The 20,045-nt window shown below is 42.9% G+C and overlaps 1 protein-coding gene across 1 annotated transcript; it reads right to left on the minus strand.

Annotated features, from left to right (window-relative positions):
* Positions 1–7,922: 7,922 nt before the first annotated feature.
* LOC119273678 (pathogenesis-related protein 1-like) lies at positions 7,923–8,697 on the minus strand. The gene has a single exon (XM_037554764.1). It carries the CDS (start codon positions 8,657–8,659, stop codon positions 8,162–8,164), a length of 498 nt encoding a protein of 165 aa, XP_037410661.1. The 5' UTR covers positions 8,660–8,697; the 3' UTR covers positions 7,923–8,161.
* Between the last annotated feature and the right edge of the window lie 11,348 nt (positions 8,698–20,045).

Here is a 20,045-nt window from a genome sequence, read left to right on the forward strand (position 1 = left end):
AAAAAAAAATAAGCGGACGCCTCATCGGTTTGAAAAAAGTAACCAACCTGTTGTTGGCTAATATGGTCTGGCGGGCGGTAGGTATGGGAAAAAAAAGAATATCCACTTGCCCGGTTGAAAACTTGAAGCCAATCAGTAAACGTAGACCTCACCGGTTTGTAAAAAATAAGCCAAGACCGCACCGGGTCATAAAAAATAAGCGCATACCTCATTAATTTGAAAAAAGTAACCAACATGCTATGTCGCCGTGAACGCCGCGTCAGGCCCTGCACTAGTAAAAGCATCGATTCATGGATGCATACAAAAGCAAAGCAATGCATATTACGCACGATACGCCACACACAACGACATTCCGAGGAGATGTGGATTAGCTTCTCAAGAGGCAGCCTGTGTAGCAGCAAATCGTGCCCTCTATTTGAAGCAGCAATACGTACGAGATTGAATATACCTATCATGTATGCATCCAATTGAATTAGTTAACGATTTCTCTCAAGTGGAAGAGAAACTGGAGAAACAGAGTTGGGGTCGCTAAACATGATGGGGCGATCCTAGCTTTAGTGATACTAGATGACTTGTTGTGCCAACTGACGAAAATGGCGGAGTTACTCCAGAAGAAATGTATGGTCATCTATTCCCAAGGTTATCGACTTCAAAAGTAAGAAAGTTAGATCATCACAATATACATTTTAGGTGGTGAGTTATCGACATATTTATTCCAGGTAAGAATTGAAGCGAATCAGTAAGTGGGTGAGGTCGTACAAAATAAGCGGAGACCTCACGGCGGAGTTACGCCAGAAGAAATGTATGGTAATCTATTCCCAAGATCATTGATGTCAAAAATAAGAAAGATAGATGATGTAATAGACGTATTAGGTGGTGAATTATGGGCTTATTTAATCCAGGTAACAATTGCAGCCAATCAATAAGCGGAGACCTCACTGGGTCATAAAAAAAAATAAGCGGAGACCTCACCGGGTCGTAAAAAATAGCTCGGGACCTCATCGGTTTGAAAAAATTAACCAACATGTTTTGTCACCGTGGATGTCTCGTCAGGCCTTGCTATAGAAAATGCATTGATTCATGGATGCATACGAAAGCAAGGCTATGCCTATTACACACGATACGCCACACAATGATTTTCCGAGCAGATGTGGATTAGCTTCTCAAGAGCAGCCTATGTCATGTAGATCGTGCCCTCTATTTAGCTTCTCAAGAGCAGCCTGTGTCGTAGAAGATCGTGCTCTCTATTTGAAGCAGCAATATGTACTAGAGTGAATATACCCATCATTTATGCATCCAATTGAATTAATTTACGATTTCGCTCAAGTGGAAGTGATAAGGGAGAAAGAGAGTGGTGGTCGCCAAATACGATGGGTGATCCAATCTTTTGTAATACTAGGTGACCCGTTGCGCCAATTGGCGCAAATGATGTAGTTATGCCATAAGGAATGTATGGTAATCGATTCCCAAGATCATTGCCTTAAAAAATTAGAAAGCGAGATCATCATAATATATGTTTTAGGAGGTAAAATGTCCACATATTTATTCCATGCAAAAAGTAATAAAAATATTGTGTCACGTTACATGCCTTGAAGTTTGAACACATAGCCATTGTTTATCAATTTCTCTATAGACGAAGAGGATCACAATAAAAACATATGTGATAATAAAAATGAGAGACATAGGGAATTTGAAAGGATCAAAATAACACTGAGATACTAACATCACTAAGTCCATGGTCGGCAACAACACCTGACATGGAATCTAGTACATAACTTAGACATGTGATATGTTTGTAAGATGCTTTGGCATGGCTCCCCGAGAAGCCAAAGTTTATAGTGTTAAAAGCATGCTCCCGAATCAGCATTAACTTGTACAAAATATAGGTATTGTCACAACCAGCATGCTCCCAAATCAGCATTAACTTGTAAAAAAATATAGGTATTGTCACAACCAGCATGTTGTCGAATCAGCATTAACTTGTACAAAATATAGGTATTGTCGCAACCAGCACCACAGGTCACAACATAACGGATTCCGAGTGTCAAAACACGGATACTCGATAAAGAGGAATGTATATTGAGTCTTTTAAAAAATGCTTAGAAAACAAGAAGATACTTGGTGAAAGCCAGTGTATGCCAAGTATTCCTAGAACACACTTGGCAAAGATCATATACTCGTCAATGAACCTAAAAAACACTCAGGAAACCTCCAAACATGCCAAAGACGATGGCCACTTCCATGTATTCAGCTGAGAGAGAACAGAAGAATCTTTGACACCAAAAGCAAGAAAAAAATGTCGTATCGAAATATCCATATGCGAGGCACACCTCAACGAGAAAGGGGCAAACTTCAGCACAAAGTACTATAATGACATTCTTCCCACTCGGTATAATCCCGTGGATCGTTACAGTGCAGTCAACCCTGAAGAACTACCCCAGCTTAGCATTTTCACATGGCTGGGTGGAAGATCAAGTGGTCCAAATTTCAAGTCAATCCAACATATGAAGATGGAAGATATTATGTCGTATATACTGAAGACAGATATAACACCATACATAAATTAAGTGCTCACTATTTTTTTTGCACACATTCCTACCCCAGTTTTTGTAACTCTTGTTCTTCTCATTGCCATAGATTCTAGCATAAAACCTCAAAATGGAGAAGGCACCTTACCGACAAAGAATCTTAGGGCCTTTTTAAAGAGGGTGGGGAAGTAGGCGGCGGTTGCATTTGCTAGTTCTCCACAAAATTACTTATCTATCTGTCATGGCTCCTAGTGAAAGCCATTTCAAGTTGACCTTACATTGAACTAATACACAAAGCTTTTCCTGTTAAACATGTAGGCAAGAACCGACATGGAAGCGAGTCGTGAATTGAGGCAAGTTTCCAAAGGCTATAACTATTCTGTCAAGACATTTGATTCTTATGGTGTGAATGGATATTGCTTACATAAAGATTTCATGATGAATCATTTATAATCTTCGTTGGCATGGTTCTTCTTTGATTCTTTCCATCTACCCCTCATCAAGATTCAACCCCAAGCCTCACTTGTACTATTGTACATGGTATTCGCTATATGTGTTGTTTAACAAAAATTGATTCAGACATACTCAATGTAAACATATAAGAAGACAATCTAGGACTCGTCAAGGTTATGTACCTAGCCTTATTTATACATGATTTTTATAAATAAATATTTATGGATTCAACTATAGCAATTGTAAAATATGAAAAAAATGCATGGGAAAAGAGAGGCAAAAGAGATAAACCAGATGACTCCAAATATAGTTTTACGAATTTCTCCTTCTTAGAATAAGAAATAGGAACTAAGAATAAATCATCATGCAAGTAGAATAGAGCTGAACAGGAAACAAACTGGAAGTTACTCTAGGGATGAAAGCACTTGAGTAAAACTAAAGAAGGTATAAAATTGGAGATGGTTCGTTGTGATGTTTTGGTTGATAACAAGAAATTATGGAAGCTCAAAATTCCTCTAAGAGTGAAGATTTTCCTCGCATTTTTAACAGAGGGCTCATCTTGACTAGAGATAATCTGGCATGACGTAATTGGCAAGGTAGCAAGACATGTGTCTTCTGCCTTACGAGTCGATTGAACACTTACTTTTTAGTATAAATTCGCTCTGCGGTCTAGGCCATAGTTAAAGTAGTTTCAAATCTATACCCCCACATTGAGTACGTAACATGTTCGGCCATTTTTTGTGGGGCATTGATAAAAATTTGATGCACATATTATTGTGGGGCGGCTGCCTTTTGTCGGGCATTGTGGCTTATGATGTCTACTACACAACCTTCTTCTTGTAGACGTTGTTGGGCCTCCAAGTGCAGAGGTTTGTAGGACAGTAGCAAATTTCTCTCAAGTGGATGACCTAAGGTTTACCAATCCGTGGGAGGCATAGGATGAAGATGGTCTCTCTCAAGCAACCCTGCAACCAAATAACAAAGAGTCTCTTGTATCCCCAACACACCCAATACAATGGTAAATTGTATAGATGCACTAGTTCGGCGAAGAGATGGTGATACAAGTGGTATATGGATAATATATAAAGGTATTTATAATCTGAAATTATAAAAACAGCAAGGTAACTAATGATAAAAGTGAGCGTAAACGGTATTGCAATGATAGGAAATAAGGCCTAGGGTTCATACATTCACTAGTGTAAGTTCCCTCAACAATACTAACATAATTGGATCACATAACTATCCCTCAACATGCAACAAAGAGTCACTCCAAAGTCACTAATAGCGGAGAACAAACAAAGATATTATGGTAGTGTACAAAACCACCTCAAAGTTATTCTTACCAATCAATCCGTTGGGCTATTCCTATAAGTGTCACAAACAGCCCTAGAGTTCGTACTAGAATAACACCTTAAGACACAAATCAACCAAAACCCTAATGTCACCTAGATACTCCAATGTCACCTCAATTATCCGTGGGTATGATTATACGATATGTGTCACGCAATCTTAGATTCATCTATTCAACCAACACAAAGGACCTCAAAGAGTGCCCCAAAGTTCTACCGGAGAATCACAACGAAAACGTGTGCCAACCCCTATGCATAGGTTCATGGGCGGAACCCGCAAGTTGATCACCAAAACATACATCAAGTGAATCACGTGGTATCCCATTGTCACCACAGATACGCACGACAAGACATACATCAAGTGTTCTCAAATCTTTAAAGACTCAATCCGATAAGATAACTTCAAAGGGGAAACACAATCCATTATAAGAGATTAGAGGGGGAGGAGAAACATAAGATCCAACTATAATAGTAAAGCTTGCGATACATCAAGATCGTGCCAAACCAAGAACATGAGAGAGAGAGATCAAACACATAGCTACTGGTACATACCCTCAGCCCCGAGGGAGAACTACTCCCTCCTCATCATGGAGAGCACCAGGATGATGAAGATGGCCACCGGAGAGAGATTGCCCCCTCCGGCAGGGTGCCGAGCGGGTCTAGATTGGTTTTCGGTGGCTATCGAGGGCTTCTGGCGGCGGAACTCCCGATCTAATATCTGTTCTGGAAGTTTTAGGGTACGTGAGTATATATGGGTGCAAGAAGTACGTCAGTGGAGCTTTGGGGGCCCCACGAGGCAGGGGGCGCGCCGAGGGGGGGGGGGAGGGGCGCCCCCACCCTCGTGAGCACCTTCCTTGGCTCCTGACGTGGGGTCCAAGTCCATCTGGTAGCTTTCCTTTCAAAAATAACTTCTTCAGTTGATTTCGTTCCGTTTCGACTCCGTTTGATATTCCTTTTCTTCGAAACACTGAAATAGGCAAAAAAACAGCAATTCTGGGCTGGGCCTCCGGTTAATAGGTTAGTCCCAAAAATAATATAAAAGTGGATAATAAAGCCCAATATTGCCCAAAACAGTAGATAACATAGCATGGAGGAATCAAAAATTATAGATACGTTGGAGACGTATCAGCTTACTAGAAACGATGTGGGTTTTTTTAAATAAAGAGCTCCAGTGAGCTAGGGCTCCAATAGGACTTTTGGACTCTTTGAACTACTATATTTGTGTACCTTTTCATTCCTTTTTTCCCGAGCCAACTAATCAAGAAATACATCCACAACAAAGCCAAGATACAATGACAATAACATGATCAAATACAAGTGTTGCCGTGGTTTTGTCACGGCAGATGTCCTAGTGAAAGGACTTAGTCGTTAGGCCATCGCTGCCAGGTGATTGCTTGAACGGGGTTGATCGAAATCGAGAGACAAGGGTTTACCTAGGTCGGCCCCTCGCGGTGGAGGTAAAAGCATACTCCTGCTTGATTGATATTGATGATGATGATGATATCGATTACAAAGGTGCGACTTGGCTAACCTAGTACTCGAGAGCTTGTAGCTTAATATTTTCGCGTCGGGGGCTCCTCTTTATATATAGGTTGAGACCCTGGGCTTACAACAGAGTCCGGGTTGCATTGTGATCCGTGATATAGTATGCTTCCTAGCTGTCTTGCTTCCTAAGTAAAGAAACTTCATATGGCAACTTGTACTTCTAGATGATGAGCGGGCGCCTACTGGTACTGGCCCATGAGTCTGCCCACTCCTTAAGCCGCCCTGTAGGCCTTATGGTCTTGAACATCTTCAGCCCATCTTATGTCCTGCTCCGCAAGTCGCCAACAACATAACTCGGCCCAATTATGGCGGGTCATATCACGGGCTTATATCCCCAACAAGTGTTGTCACAGGACACATCACAAATAGAAAAACAATCAAAGCTCGGAACGATACAAGAGTGAAATTGAGGAGGGATCTGACTCTCTCTCTCTCTCTCTCTCTCTCTCTCTCTCTCTCTCTCTCTCTCTCTAACACACACACACGCACACACATGTGGGTGACATTAGTCGGCCCAGAATGAAATGAGTTCTCGGTCAGCCGAGCCCTAGGAGTATGCTTTAGTTGTTTATTTATGCAACACACTTCTATGTGTTATTCATTCTATGAGTCTTACTGTATGCAGGAGGTGACACGGGATGAGGCATTGCATACGGACATGGTTCTTGGCCATAATTTTGAGGGATATGGAACCTATCAGTTCAGGGGTCACTCTCTTGCCGATCCAAATGAGCTCATGAGGCTTGGTAAGATGACCTTCCTGCTAATAGTTTTTAGTTGACTTTTTGAGTGCCAATAGTAGCACTGCTTGCCAGTTCCTCTTTGCTAACTGTATAAACTAAAAATGGATGAAACATAATTTAATCATGATGACAAGTTCCAGTTGTCAATCGTAGCATGGCTATCTCTCCCTTGAGAGCCATCTATATACTAAATTCACCGAGGATTCCAAATTTAATTGTTCAAATTGAACCTCATATTATCTAATCAGCTTGAATTTTTATGTGGTTCGCTGAAACTAATTGTAATATTTCAAATCATGGGTAGACATGAAGATTCAATACATAAATTCATCTATACTTCCTGAGAGTCCATTGCTAATCAGCTTATGATATTAAATGTATTCATATTAAATTGTTTGAATGCCTAATGGCTAGCCTTGGGGATGCACTTAATTTTTTTTCCTTTGTAGCCTGACATGTGCAAGGCATAGTAAGGCCGTATTAGCTTCTCGTTTTTTTGGAATATATGGTATAGTTACATAATGCCTGGCCAGGTATCCTTTGTATGGTAGGCATGATTTGGCTCATCAGTGCATTTGCTGTCGGTTGTGTATTCACAGTTGCTAACATGCACAGACACAAATGTTCCGGTGATAGAAGACATTGCCATTACTGGCAATAATGCAGATATAATGTATGTGGTTTGTGAGTTGTTATTGTGAAAATAAAATATATTCTTCTGATATCTGCAAGTTCCGGTAATTATTGTGTAGGAAGGAGAAGATGATATAGGTCAGCGTGGAGGACGACAAGGACAGCTAGTGCGGCCGTGGTCATTCTGGTGTTTGAGTTGTTGTAGTATTCAGGGATGGAATTATTTTCTTGTCCCAAGCAGAACCTGTAATAGTGTAACCGTCTCATTTTGGAATCTTGGATCTTTAACTTGCATCTTGATTAAGTAGACCTTGTCATAAGAGTTGTGCTCTATTAATAAAGTAGTATATTATTATTTGCTCTGCGATCCAAATTAATGCCCATAAATCAGCGCATGTCATGTTAAAAAGTTTCATGCATTGTTGCTAAATAACCTTCGATAAGCTGCCACTAAAAACTTTTCTTTGATCCCTAGAAGAAATTTTCTTATTTGATTTTTAAAATACATTGCTGAGATCAGGTTATCTAAAGTATAAGAAAAATGTAAGTTTTGCTCTCTAGCAACACAACTTAAGATAAACGTGATATTGTGTTGGCTTTTATCTGGTTCCTACTAAACTAGAGAGCTAACCACAGCAAAACCAAGATACAATGGGAATAACAAGTTCAAATACAAACAAATACAAGCCAATCACAACTTGCGGGACAAATACAATAACAATCAAAGCCCGGAACGATACAGGAGTGAAGGGAGGAGGGATTCTGGGCACACACACACACACACATCGGTGACATCAATCGACCGAGAATTAGTGCCCAGCCCTAGGAGTATCCCTTAATTATTTATTTAAGCAACATGGTGCTACGTGCATGCATGCATAGCCGCATGCATATATACTTGGTACGTAGCCTAGTACGGAATCTGCCCGAGCACGGGGGGCGGGCTGTAGCTGCAGATGACAAACACGCCAGCGTTGCCGTCACAGAGGACAGCGCCGCAGCCGATGGTCTTGGTGTCCCTCCACACCAACTGCAGGTATCCCATGCACGACTCACCCGTAGGTGCGGAGCAGGTGTTGGTGGCGTGGTCGTAGTACTGCTTCCCGGACGCCCAATAAATCACTGCGTCCACCGCATTCCATTCGGCCCCAGCGGCCCGAAAAAGGTTCTCTCCGTATGGGCGCACCTCCGGAGAGAGTAGTAGCTGGCAGTCGGCACGGCGCTTCTCCGCGTACGACTGCGCGTACGCCGCCACTATGGGGTCCCACGTCACTGGCCCCACACCGACGGCGGCGCGCACTTCATTGTGGGCGTTCAGCATGTCATCGGCCCCGTTCTGGGCGGTGACGATCATGGCGGACGCGAGAGCTAAGAGCAGTGCCGCCGCTAGCTTTGGCGAGTACTCCATCGCTAATGATGCCTTAGGAAATGGAGGAAAGATGTGCGTGTGTGTAATGATGGATGAGATTTGCTGTGTCACCGTGAGTTGTGTATTTATACTAGTGCACAAGCTAGCTCGATGGGTTGCTTCTCTAAACACCTAATCTTAGAGTCATTATTATTCTCCTTTCAATAGGTAAACAAGAATATCCACTTTTACGTACTGGGCAAATTCCCATACATGTGCCTGGTCCAAAAATTCAAGCCACTCAGGAAGCGGAGACCTCATCAATTCGAACAAAAAAAATAGGCGGACGCCTCATCGGTTTGAGAAAAAGTAACCAACCTGTTGTGGCACTACGGATTATTAAATTCCCCAGCAGCTAATTTGGTCTGGCGGGTGGTAGGTGTGAAAAAAAAAAATATCCACTTGCCCGGTTGAAAAGTTGAAGCCAATCAATAAACGTAGACCTCACCAGTTTGTAAAAACTAAGCCAAAACCGCACCGGGTCATAAAAAATAAGCGCATACCTTATTAATTTTAAAAAAGTAACCAACATGCTATGTCGCCGTGAACGCCGCATCAGGCCCTGCTGTACTGAAAGCATCGATTCATGAATGCATACAAAAGCAAAGCAATGCATATTACACACGATACGCCACACAATGACATTCCAAGCAGATGTGGATTAGCTTCTCAAGAGGCAGCCTGTGTAGCAGCAAATCGTTCCCTCTATTTGAGGCAGCAAGTACGTACGAGATTGAATATACCTATCATGTATGCACGCAATTGAATTAATTAACGATTTCGCTCAAGTGGAAGAGACACTGGAGAAACAGAGTTGGGGTCGCCAAACATGCCTAGCTTTAGTGATGCTAGATGACTTGTTTCGTCAATTGACGAAAATGGCGGAGTTACTCCAGAAGAAATGTATGGTAATCTATTCCCAAGAATATCGACTTCCAAAACAAGAAAGTGGCGATCATCACAACATACATTTTAGGCGGTGAATTATCGACATATTTATTCCAGGTAAGAATTGAAGCCAATCAGTAAGCCGGTGAGGTTGTACAAAATAAGCGGAGACCTGACCGGGTCGTAGAAAATAAACGAAGACCTGATCGGTTTGAAAATGTAACCAACATGTTGTGTCACCATGGATGTCGCGTGAGGCCCTCCTGAGAAAAAGCATCGATCCATGGATGCATACAAAAGGAAAGAAGTGCCTATTACACACGATACGCCAGCCACACAACCACCTTCCGAGCATATGTGGATTATCTTCTCAAGAGGCAGCCTGTGTGGCAGCAGATCATGCCCCTCTATTTGAAGCAGCAGTACATACTAGAATGACTATACCCATCATGTATGCATCCAATTGAATTAATTCACGATTTCTCTCAAGTGAAGAGACATGGGGGAAAGAGAGTTGGGGTCGCCAAATGCGAGGGGGCGATGCTAGCTTTAATGATACGAAATGACCCGTTGCGTCAATTGGCGCAAATGGAAGAGTTTCGTCAGGAGAAATGTAGTGTAATATATTCCCAAGATCATTGACTTCAAAAAGAAATAGGCGACATCATCGTAATATACGTTTTTGGTGGTGAAGTATTAGCATATTTATTCCAAGTAAAAATTGAAGCCGATCAGCAAACTAACACCTCACCAGGTCGTATAAAATAAGCGAAGACCTCACCGGATCGTTAAAAATAGGAGGAGACCTCATTGGTTTGAAAAAAGAATAGCCACATGCCGGGTTGAAAACTTGAAGCCAATCAGTAAACGTAGACCTCACCAGTTTGCAAAAACTAAGCCAAGACCGCACCAGGTCATAAAAAATAAGCGTATACCTCATCAATTTGAAAAAAGTAACCAACATGCAATGTCACCGTGAACGCCGCGTCAGGCCCTGCTGTAGTAAAAGCATCGATTCATGGACGCATACAAAAGAAAAGCAATGCATATTAGACACGATAGCCACACACAACGACATTCCGAGCTGATGTGGATTAGCTTCTCAATAGGCAGCCTGTGTAGCAGCAAATCGTGCTCTCTATTTGAAGCAGCAGTACGTACGAGATTGAATATACCTATCATGTATGCATCCAATTGAATTAGTTAACGATTTCTTTCAAGTGGAAGAGAAACTGGAGAAACAGAGTTGGGGTCGCTAAACATGATGGGGCGATCCTAGCTTTAGTGATACTAGATGACTTGTTGCGCCAATTGACGAAAATGACGGAGTTACTCCAGAAGAAATGTATGGTAATCTATTCCCAAGATTGTCGACTTCAAAAGTAAGAAAGTTAGATCATCACAACATACATTTTAGGTGGTGAATTATCGACATATTTATTCCAGGTAAGAATTGAAGCGAATCAGTAAGCGGGTGAGGTTGTACAAGATAAGCGGAGACCTCACGGCGGAGTTACGCCAGAAGAAATGTATGGTAATCTATTCCCAAGATCATTGACGTCAAAAATAAGAAAGATAGATCATGTAATATACGTTTTAGGTGGTGAATTATGGGCTTATTTAATCCAGGTAACAATCATTAGTAGAAAACGGAGCTTTAAAACCGGTTTGTAAGGGCCTTTAGTGCCGGTTATGGAACCGGCACTAAAGTGTGGGCACTAAAGCCCCCCCCCCCTTTAGTATCGGTTCGGCACGAACCGACGCTAAAGTGCCACCACGTGGCGTGAGCTCACGCCCTGGTATGGGGGACCTTTAGTACCGGTTGGTGTTACCAACCGGTACTAAAGGGTTTTTTTTTGAAAATTTTGGAAATTTTTTTTGATTTTTTTCAATTTTTAATTTTTCTGAATTATTTGATGATTTAGTCTCTAATCACCTCTCTTAACTGCTCAAGTGTGGATCACTCATTTCAAATCATCTAACTTCCCGACCGGTCACCCATCCCTCTCACTACTCCAGCCCGAGCACGCTTAACTTTCGGATTCTATTCTCCTTCGTTTCCAAGTCTACACTTGTTGTTTTCTTGGCAATAGTAAGATGTTAATCCTATTAACCCTCAGGAGTTTAGCTTGAGCATGAAGTCACACATTTCACCATTTGAGTTTGAAACTATTATTCTAAAAAACAGTAATTATTTAGTAACGCTAATATTTCTTGAATAAGTTTGACCACAGTTTGACCAGATTTGACCAAAATTCAAAAAATTGAAATAATTATTTAGTAACACTAATATTCTTGAATAATTATGTAGTAGCATCAATACTTCTTGAATAAGTAGTTTGACCAGATTTAACCAAATTTTTTAAAAAAACTGAAATTTGACCATATCTTTTTTCCTTTTGGAATTTGAGGATTCTAAAAAATTCCAAACAGGCCATAGGCGGTCTCCATCGAATGCGGATTTTCGTGCTGAATTTTTTGATATATTATACGTTTTTTTCCGACATCGTATGCAAAAGTATAGCCATTTTACATTTTCCCTACACTTTTTGCAAAACATGTCCAAATTTAAGTTTTCAAATTTTCCTAACTGGTAGATGTAGTAATATAACTATCTCTCGAAGGATTTTATTTTTTGAAGTTTTTATCATTTTCTTTTGATTTTTTCAGAACTGAAATGGCGACACGGGGGGGAGGGGGGGTAGAGTTTGAAAATTGCCCTATAGTGCCGGTTTGTGTCACAAACCGGTACTATAGGTCAGACCCCTTTAGTACTGGTTCGTGGCACAAACCGGTACTAAAGGTTAGCCCTTTAGTACCGGTTTGTGACACGAACCGGTACTAAAGGTGATCGTGGGGCCCCGGCCTGACGCCAGCCTGCCATCACCCCTTTAGTACCGGTTCGTAGCACGAACTGGTACTAAAGGTTCAACACGAACCGGCATTAATGCATAGCCGTTCGAACCGGCACTAATGGTATAATTAGTGCCGGCTCAAATTCAAACCGGCACTAATGTGCTTCACGCTTGACTCTTTTTCTACTAGTGAATTGTAGCCAATCAATAAGTGGAGACCTCACTGGGTCATAAAAAAATAAGCGGAGACCTCACCGGGTCGTAGAAAATAGGCGGGGACTTCATCGGTTTGAAAAAAGTAACCAACATGTTTTGTCACCGTGGATGTTTCATCGGGCCTTGCTATAGAAAATGCATTGATTCATGGATGCATACGAAAGCAAAGCAAGCCTATTACACACGATACGCCACACAACGATCTTTCGAGCAGATGTGGATTAGCTTCTCAAGAGCAGCCTGTGTTGTAGTAGATCCTGCATTCTATTTGAGCTTCTCAAGAGCAGCCTGTGTCGTAGTAGATCACGCCCTCTATTTGAAGCAGCGGTATGCACTAGAATGAATATACCCATCATTTATGCATCCAATTGAATTAGTTTACGATTTCGCTCAAGTGGAAGAGACAGGGGAGAAAGAGAGTGGTGGTCGCCAAATACGATTGGTGATCCTATCTTTAGTAATACAAGGTGACCCGTTCCGCCAATTGGCGCAAATCATGGAGTTATGCCATAAGGAATGTATGGTAATCGATTCCCAAAATCATTGGCTTCAAAAATTAGAAAGCAAGATCATCATAATATATGTTTTAGGAGGTAAAATATCCAGATATTTATTCCATGCAAAAAGTAATAAAAATATTGTGTCACGTTACATGCCTTGAAGTTTGAACACATAGCCATTGTTTATCAATTTCTCTATAGAGGAAGAGGATCACAATAAAAACATATGTGATAATAAAAATGAGAGACATAGGGAATTTGAAAGGATCAAAATAACATTGAGATACTAACATCACTAAGTCCATGGTTGGCAACAGCGCCTGACATGGAATCTAGTACATAACTTAGACATGTGATATGTTTGTAAGATGCTTTGGCATGGCTCCCCGAGCAGCCAATGTTTATAGTGTTAAAAGAACACTCCCGAATCTGCATCAACTTGTACAAAATATAGGTATTGTCACAACCAGCATCACATGTCACAACATCACAGATTCCGAGTGTCAAAACACAGATACTCGATAAAGAGGAATGTATACTGAGTCTTAAAAAAATGTTTAGAAAACAAGAAAATACTCAGTGAAAGCCAGTGTATGCTGAGTATCCCTAAAACACACTTGGCAAAGGTCATATACTCGTCCATGAACCAAAAAGAAAACACTCAGAAAACCTCCACACCCGCCAAAGACGATGGCTACTTGGATGTATTCAACTGAGAGAGAACAGAAGAATCTTTGACGCCAAAAGCAAGAAAAAAATGCCATATCGAAAAATCCATATGCGAGGCACACCTAAACGAGAAAGGGGCAAACTTCAGCACAAAGTACTATAATGACATTCTTCCTACTCGGCATAATCCCGCGACTCGTTATAGTGTCATAGTGCTGTTGTAACACCCACAATGCCGCTATATCTCCCACGTGTCGGGGCACAACTTAGAGGCATAGCCGCATGGTAGGTTTGTCGCAAGAGGGGTAATCTTCACACAATCCCATGTACTGAATAAGAAAGGGGTAAAGAGTTGGCTTACAATCGCCACTTCACATAAAATACAAGTTAAACATACATCATCCAGAATACAATCAAGGTGCGACTATGGAACCAAAATAAAAGAAGACAACCCCAAATGCTAGATCCCCGATCGTCCCAACTGGGCTCCACTACTGATCAACAGGAAACGAAACAAAACAACGATCAAGATCTTCAACGGGCTCCCACTTGAGCTGGGTTGCGTCACCTGCACTGGTATCATCGGCACCTGCAACTATTTGGAAGTATCTGTGAGTCACAAGGACTCAGCAATCTCACACCCGGGAGATCAGGACTATTTAAGCTTATGGGTAGGAGAAGGTAGTGAGGTGGAGCTGCAGCAAGCACTAAGCATATATGGTGGCTAACATACGCAAATAAGAGCGAGAAGAGAAGCAACGCAACGGTCGTGAAGCTAAAAGTGATCAAGAAGTGATCCTGAAACTACTTACGTTCAAGCATAACAAAAGAACCGTGTTCACTTCCCGGACTCCGCCGAAAAGAGACCATCACGGCTACACACGCGGTTGATGCATTTTAATTACGTTAAGTGTCAAGTTCTCTACAACCGGACATTAACAAATTCCCATCTGCCACATAACCACGGGCACGGCTTTCGAAAGTTTATGCCCTGCAGAGGTGTCCCAACTTAGCCCATCAGAAGCTCTCACGGTCAACGAAGGATATTCCTTCTTCCGGGAAGACCCGATCAGTCTCGGAATCCCGGTTACAAGACATTTCGACAATGGTAAAACAAGACCAGCAAAGCCACCCGATGTGCCGACAATCCCGATAGGAGTCGCACGTACCTCGTTCTCAGGGCAACACCGGATAAGACAAGCTACGAGTAAAACCAGACCTCGAGTTTCCCCGAGGTGGCCCCGCAGACGGCTCGGTTCGGACCAACACTTAGAGAAGCACTGGCCCGGGGGGTAAAAAAAAGATGACCCTCGGGAGCACGACTCCCGAGGGAAAAGTATAGGTGGTGGTGAGGCAAATGGTAAAATCAAGGTTGGGCCTTGCTGGAGGAGTTTTATTCAAAGCGAACTGTCAAGGGGCCACTAGTAGAAAAATGGTCAAACGTGAAGCACATTAGTGCCGGTTTGTAAAAAAACCGGCACTAATGTGATCAATAGTGTCGGTTCGAATGGCTATGCATTAGTGTCGGTTCGTAATGAACCTTTAGTACCGGTTCGTGCCACGAACCGGTACTAAAGGGGTGGTGGCAGGCTGGCGTCAGGCCAGGGCCCCACGAGTCCCTTTAGTGACGGTTTGTGACACAAACCGGTACTAAAGGTCTAACCTATAGTACCGGTTTGCGTCACCAACCGGCACTACAGAGTCTTAACCTATAGTCCCGGTTGAAGACACAAACCGGCACTATAGGGCAATTTTCAAACTCTACCCCCCCTTGTATCGCCATTTCAATTTTGAAAAAATCAAAAGAAAATGATAAAAAATTCAAAAAATAAAATCCTTCGAGAGGTAGTTATATTACTACATCTACTAGTTAGGAAAATTTGAAAACTTAAATTTGGACATGTTTTGCAGAAAGTGTAGGGAAAATGTAAAACGGCTATAACTTTTGCATACGATGTCGGAAAAAATGTATAATATATCAAAAAATTCAGCATGAAAATCCGCATCCGATGGAGACCGCCTACGGCCTGTTTGGAATTTTTTAGAATCCTCAAATTCCAAAAGGAAAAAAAGATATGGTCAAATTTCAGTTTTTTTAAAAAAATTGGTTAAATCTGGTCAAACTACTTATTCAAGAAGTATTAATGTTACTACATAATTATTCAAGAATATTAGTGTTACTAAATAATTATTTCAATTTTTTAAATTTTGGTCAAATCTGGTCAAACTGTGGTCAAACTATGGTCAAACTTATTCAAGAAATATCAGCGTTACTAAATAATTACTATTTTTTTAGAATAATAGTTTCAAACTCAAACGGTGAAATGTGTGACTTCATGCTCAAGCTAAACTCCTGAGGGTTAATAGGATTAACATCTTACTATTGTCAGTAAAACAACAAGTGCAAACTTGGAAACGAAGGAGAATAGAACCCGAAAGTTAAGCGTGCTCGGGCTTGAGTAGTGAGAGGGATGGGTGACCGGTCGGGAAGTTAGATGATTTGGAATGAGTGATCCACACTTGAGCAGTTAAGAGAGGTGATTAGAGACTAAATCATCAAATAATTCAGAAAAATTAAAAATCGAAAAAATCAAAAAAAAATTCCAAAATTTTCAAAAAAAAATTAAAAAAAAAACCTTTACTAAAGGTCCCCCATACTAGGGCGTGAGCTCACGCCACGTGGTGGCACTTTAGCGCCGGTTCGTGCCGAACCGGTACTAAAGGGGGGGCCTTTAGTGCCCACACTTTAGTGCCGGTTCCATAACCGGCACTAAAGGCCCTTACAAACCGGTTTTAAAGCTCCGTTTTCTACTAGTGGGTTCCCATAACACCCAACCGCATTAGGAACACAAAATCAAGGAACATAACACCGGTATGACGGAAACTAGGGCGGCAAGAGTGGAACCAAACACCAGGCATAAGACCAAGCCTTCCACCCTTTACCAAGTATATAGATGCATTAATTAAAAATAAGAGATATTGTGATATCCCAACATATCCATGTTCCAACATGGAACAAACTTCATCTTCACCTGCAACTAGCAACGCTATAAGAGGGGCTGAGAAAAAAGCGGTAACATAGCCAAAACAACGGTTTGCTAGGAAGGTGGGTTAGAGGCTTGACATGGCAATATGGGAGGCATGATATAACAAGTGGTAGGTAGTGCGACATAGCGATAGAGCGAACAACTAGCAAGCAAAGATAGAAGTGATTTCGAGGGTATGGTCATCTTGCCTGAGATCCCGTAAGGAAGAAGAACGAGTCCATGAAGAAGACAAACAGACGTAGTCGAACGGATCCTCACAACTCCGGAACGAAGCCAAAGCTAACGAGAAGCAACCCGGAAAGAAGCAAGCAACATGGTAAACAACCGTCACATAAACATGGCATGATGCACAACCAAGTATGATGCATGTCCGGTTTAATGAGGCATGGCATGACAAAGTGCACAAACAACACTACAAGTTAAGTGGAGCTCAATATGCAACGAGTTGCATATTGAAGAAACACCACATGTCTTATTTAGTTCTCTCTCGGTTATGTACCCAACAATATTAAATGTTGTTAAACATGGCAAGAGATGAGGCATATGAAAACTACCTATCTAGGCAAGTTTAAATGAGGCCGGAACAACAAACAACAAGTCCGGAAAATCCTCATATGCAAATTATTGATTTGGTACTGTTCTGCCCTAAATCATATTTTAGAGTTGTTAACCATGCAAAGCAAGTACACCATGTTAACCCTAGAACTCACTGAGTGTTAATCACATGGTGATGTGAACTAGATTATTGACTCTAGTAAACTCTTCGGGTGTTAGTCACATGGCGATGTGAAATATGAGTGTTAATCACATAACGATGTGAACTAGATTATTGACTCTAGTGCAAGTGGGAGACTGTTGGAAATATGCCCTAGAGGCAATAATAAAATGGTTATTATTATATTTCCTTGTTCATGATAATTGTCTATTGTTCATGCTATAATTGTACTAACCAGAAACCGTAATACATGTGTACATAGATCGTAATATGTCCCTAGTAAGCCTCTAGTTGACTAGCTCGTTGATCAATAGATGGTCATGGTTTCCTGACCATGGACATTGGATGTCATTGATAACATTATCACATCATTAGGAGAATGATGTGATGGACAAGACCCAATCTTAAGCGTAGCACAAGATCGTGTAGTTCGTTTACTAAAGCTTTTCTAATGTCAAGTATCATTTCCTTAGACCATGAGATTGTGCAACTCTCAGATACCGTAGGAGTGCTTTGGGTGTACCAAACGTCACAACGTAACTGGGTGGCTATAAAGGTGCACTACAGGAATCTCCGAAAGTGTCTGTTGGGTTGGCACGAATCGAGACTGGGATTTGTCGCTCCGTATGACGGAGAGGTATCTCTGGGCCCACTCGGTAATGCATCATCATAATGAGCTCAATGTGACTAAGGAGTTGGTCATGGGATCATGCGTTACGGAACGAGTAAAGAGACTTGCTGGTAACAAGATTGAACGAGGTATGGGGATACCGATGATCGAATCTCGGGCAAGTAACATACCGATAGGCAAAGGGAATTGCATACGGGATTGATTGAATCCCCGACATAGTGGTTCATCCGATGAGATCATCATGGAACATGTGGGAGCCAATATGGGTATCCAGATCCCGCTATTGGTTATTGGTCGGAGAGATGTCTCGGTCATGTCTGCATGGTTCCCGAACCCGTAGGGTCTACACACTTAAGGTTCGGTGACGCTAGAGTTGTTATGGGAAATAGTATGTGGTTACCGAAGGTTGTTCGGAGTCCCGGATGAGATCCAAACGTGACGAGGAGTTCCGGAATGGTCCGGAGGTGAAGATCGATATATTGGACGAAGGGTATTGGAGTCCGAAATTGTTCCGGGGGTACCGGGTGACGAACAGCGTGTCCGAAATGGGTTTCAAAGGCCCCGGCAAGTGTTGGGGGCCTTATAAGCCAAGGGGAGGGGGCACATCAGCCCACTAAGGGGCTGAGCGCCCCTCCCACCCCATCTCACGTAACTTGTAGAGGTGGGGGCGCCTTTCTCGGGGGGCAGCCACCCCTCCCGGCTTGGGAGGCAAATTTCCTAGGGATGGGGGCGCCCAAACCCATCTAGGGTTTCCCCTGTGGCCGCCGCCCCTACCCTAGGGGAATCCTAGGGCGCATCCTCCTCCCCCCTTGCCCCTATATATAGTGAGGGAGAGAGAGGGCAGCCGCGAACCCCTCCCCTGGCGCAGCTCCTCCCCCTCTCCTACACCTCCTCCTCCTCCGTAGCGCTTGGCGAAGCCCTGCCAGAGAACCACAAGCTCCACCACCACGCCGTTGTGCTGTCGAAGCTTTCCCTCAACTTCTCCTCTCCCCTTGCTGGATCAAGAAGGAGGAGACTGTAACACCCCGGATGTAACTTTCCCAATTTGTACTCCAACTCTTGCCGTTTCCGGCGTTAAGTTATTTTATTTTCTCGGGTTCGGGTCTTTGTCTCCGTGTGTTGTTATCGTTTTCATGCATCTCATATCATGCCATCATGTGCATTGCATTTGCATACGTGTTCATCTCATGCATTCGAGCATTTTCGCCGTTGTCCATTTTCCATTCTGGCGCTTCATTCTCCTCCGGTGGTCATTTCTAGCTTTCTTTCATGTGTGGGGATTAAACATTTTCGGATTGGACCGAGACTTGCCAAGCGGCCTTGGTTTACTACCGGTAGACCGTCTGTCAAGTTTCGTTCCATTTGGACTTCGTTTGATACTCCAACGGTTAACCGAGGGACCGAAAAGGCCTCGTGTGTGTTGCAGCCCAACACCCCTCCAATTTGGCCCAAAACCCACCTAACCCTTCTCCATCATCTAGAGTGTTCGATCACGATCGCGTGGCCGAAAACCGCACCTCATTTGGACTCTCCTAGCTCCCTCCACCTCTATTTAAAGATCACTCCCCGAAATTTTCGGGGCAAACCCTAGATCTCTCCCTCTCCTCGCGATCGGACAAAAATCCCGCCGCCGGACATGTCCATTTCCACCCCGCCGCTGCCACTTGTCGCCCTCTGATTCGCCCGCCCGGGTGCCCACTCCGCCGCCGCCGCCAGGGCCCGCGGGGCCCGCGTCCGGCCCTCCCGGCCCGAAGAGCTAGCGCCGCCCCGCGCCTTCTCTTCCCCGTCGCCGGTCCCTTGCGCCGCCGCCGCCATCGTCGCACCCCTCGCTGGTGTTGACGCCGCCGCTACGCCCGGCCTTCGCT

The sequence above is a fragment of the Triticum dicoccoides genome, chromosome 3A (genome assembly GCF_002162155.2).
Source record: "Triticum dicoccoides isolate Atlit2015 ecotype Zavitan chromosome 3A, WEW_v2.0, whole genome shotgun sequence".
Taxonomy (NCBI): Eukaryota; Viridiplantae; Streptophyta; class Magnoliopsida; order Poales; family Poaceae; genus Triticum; species Triticum dicoccoides.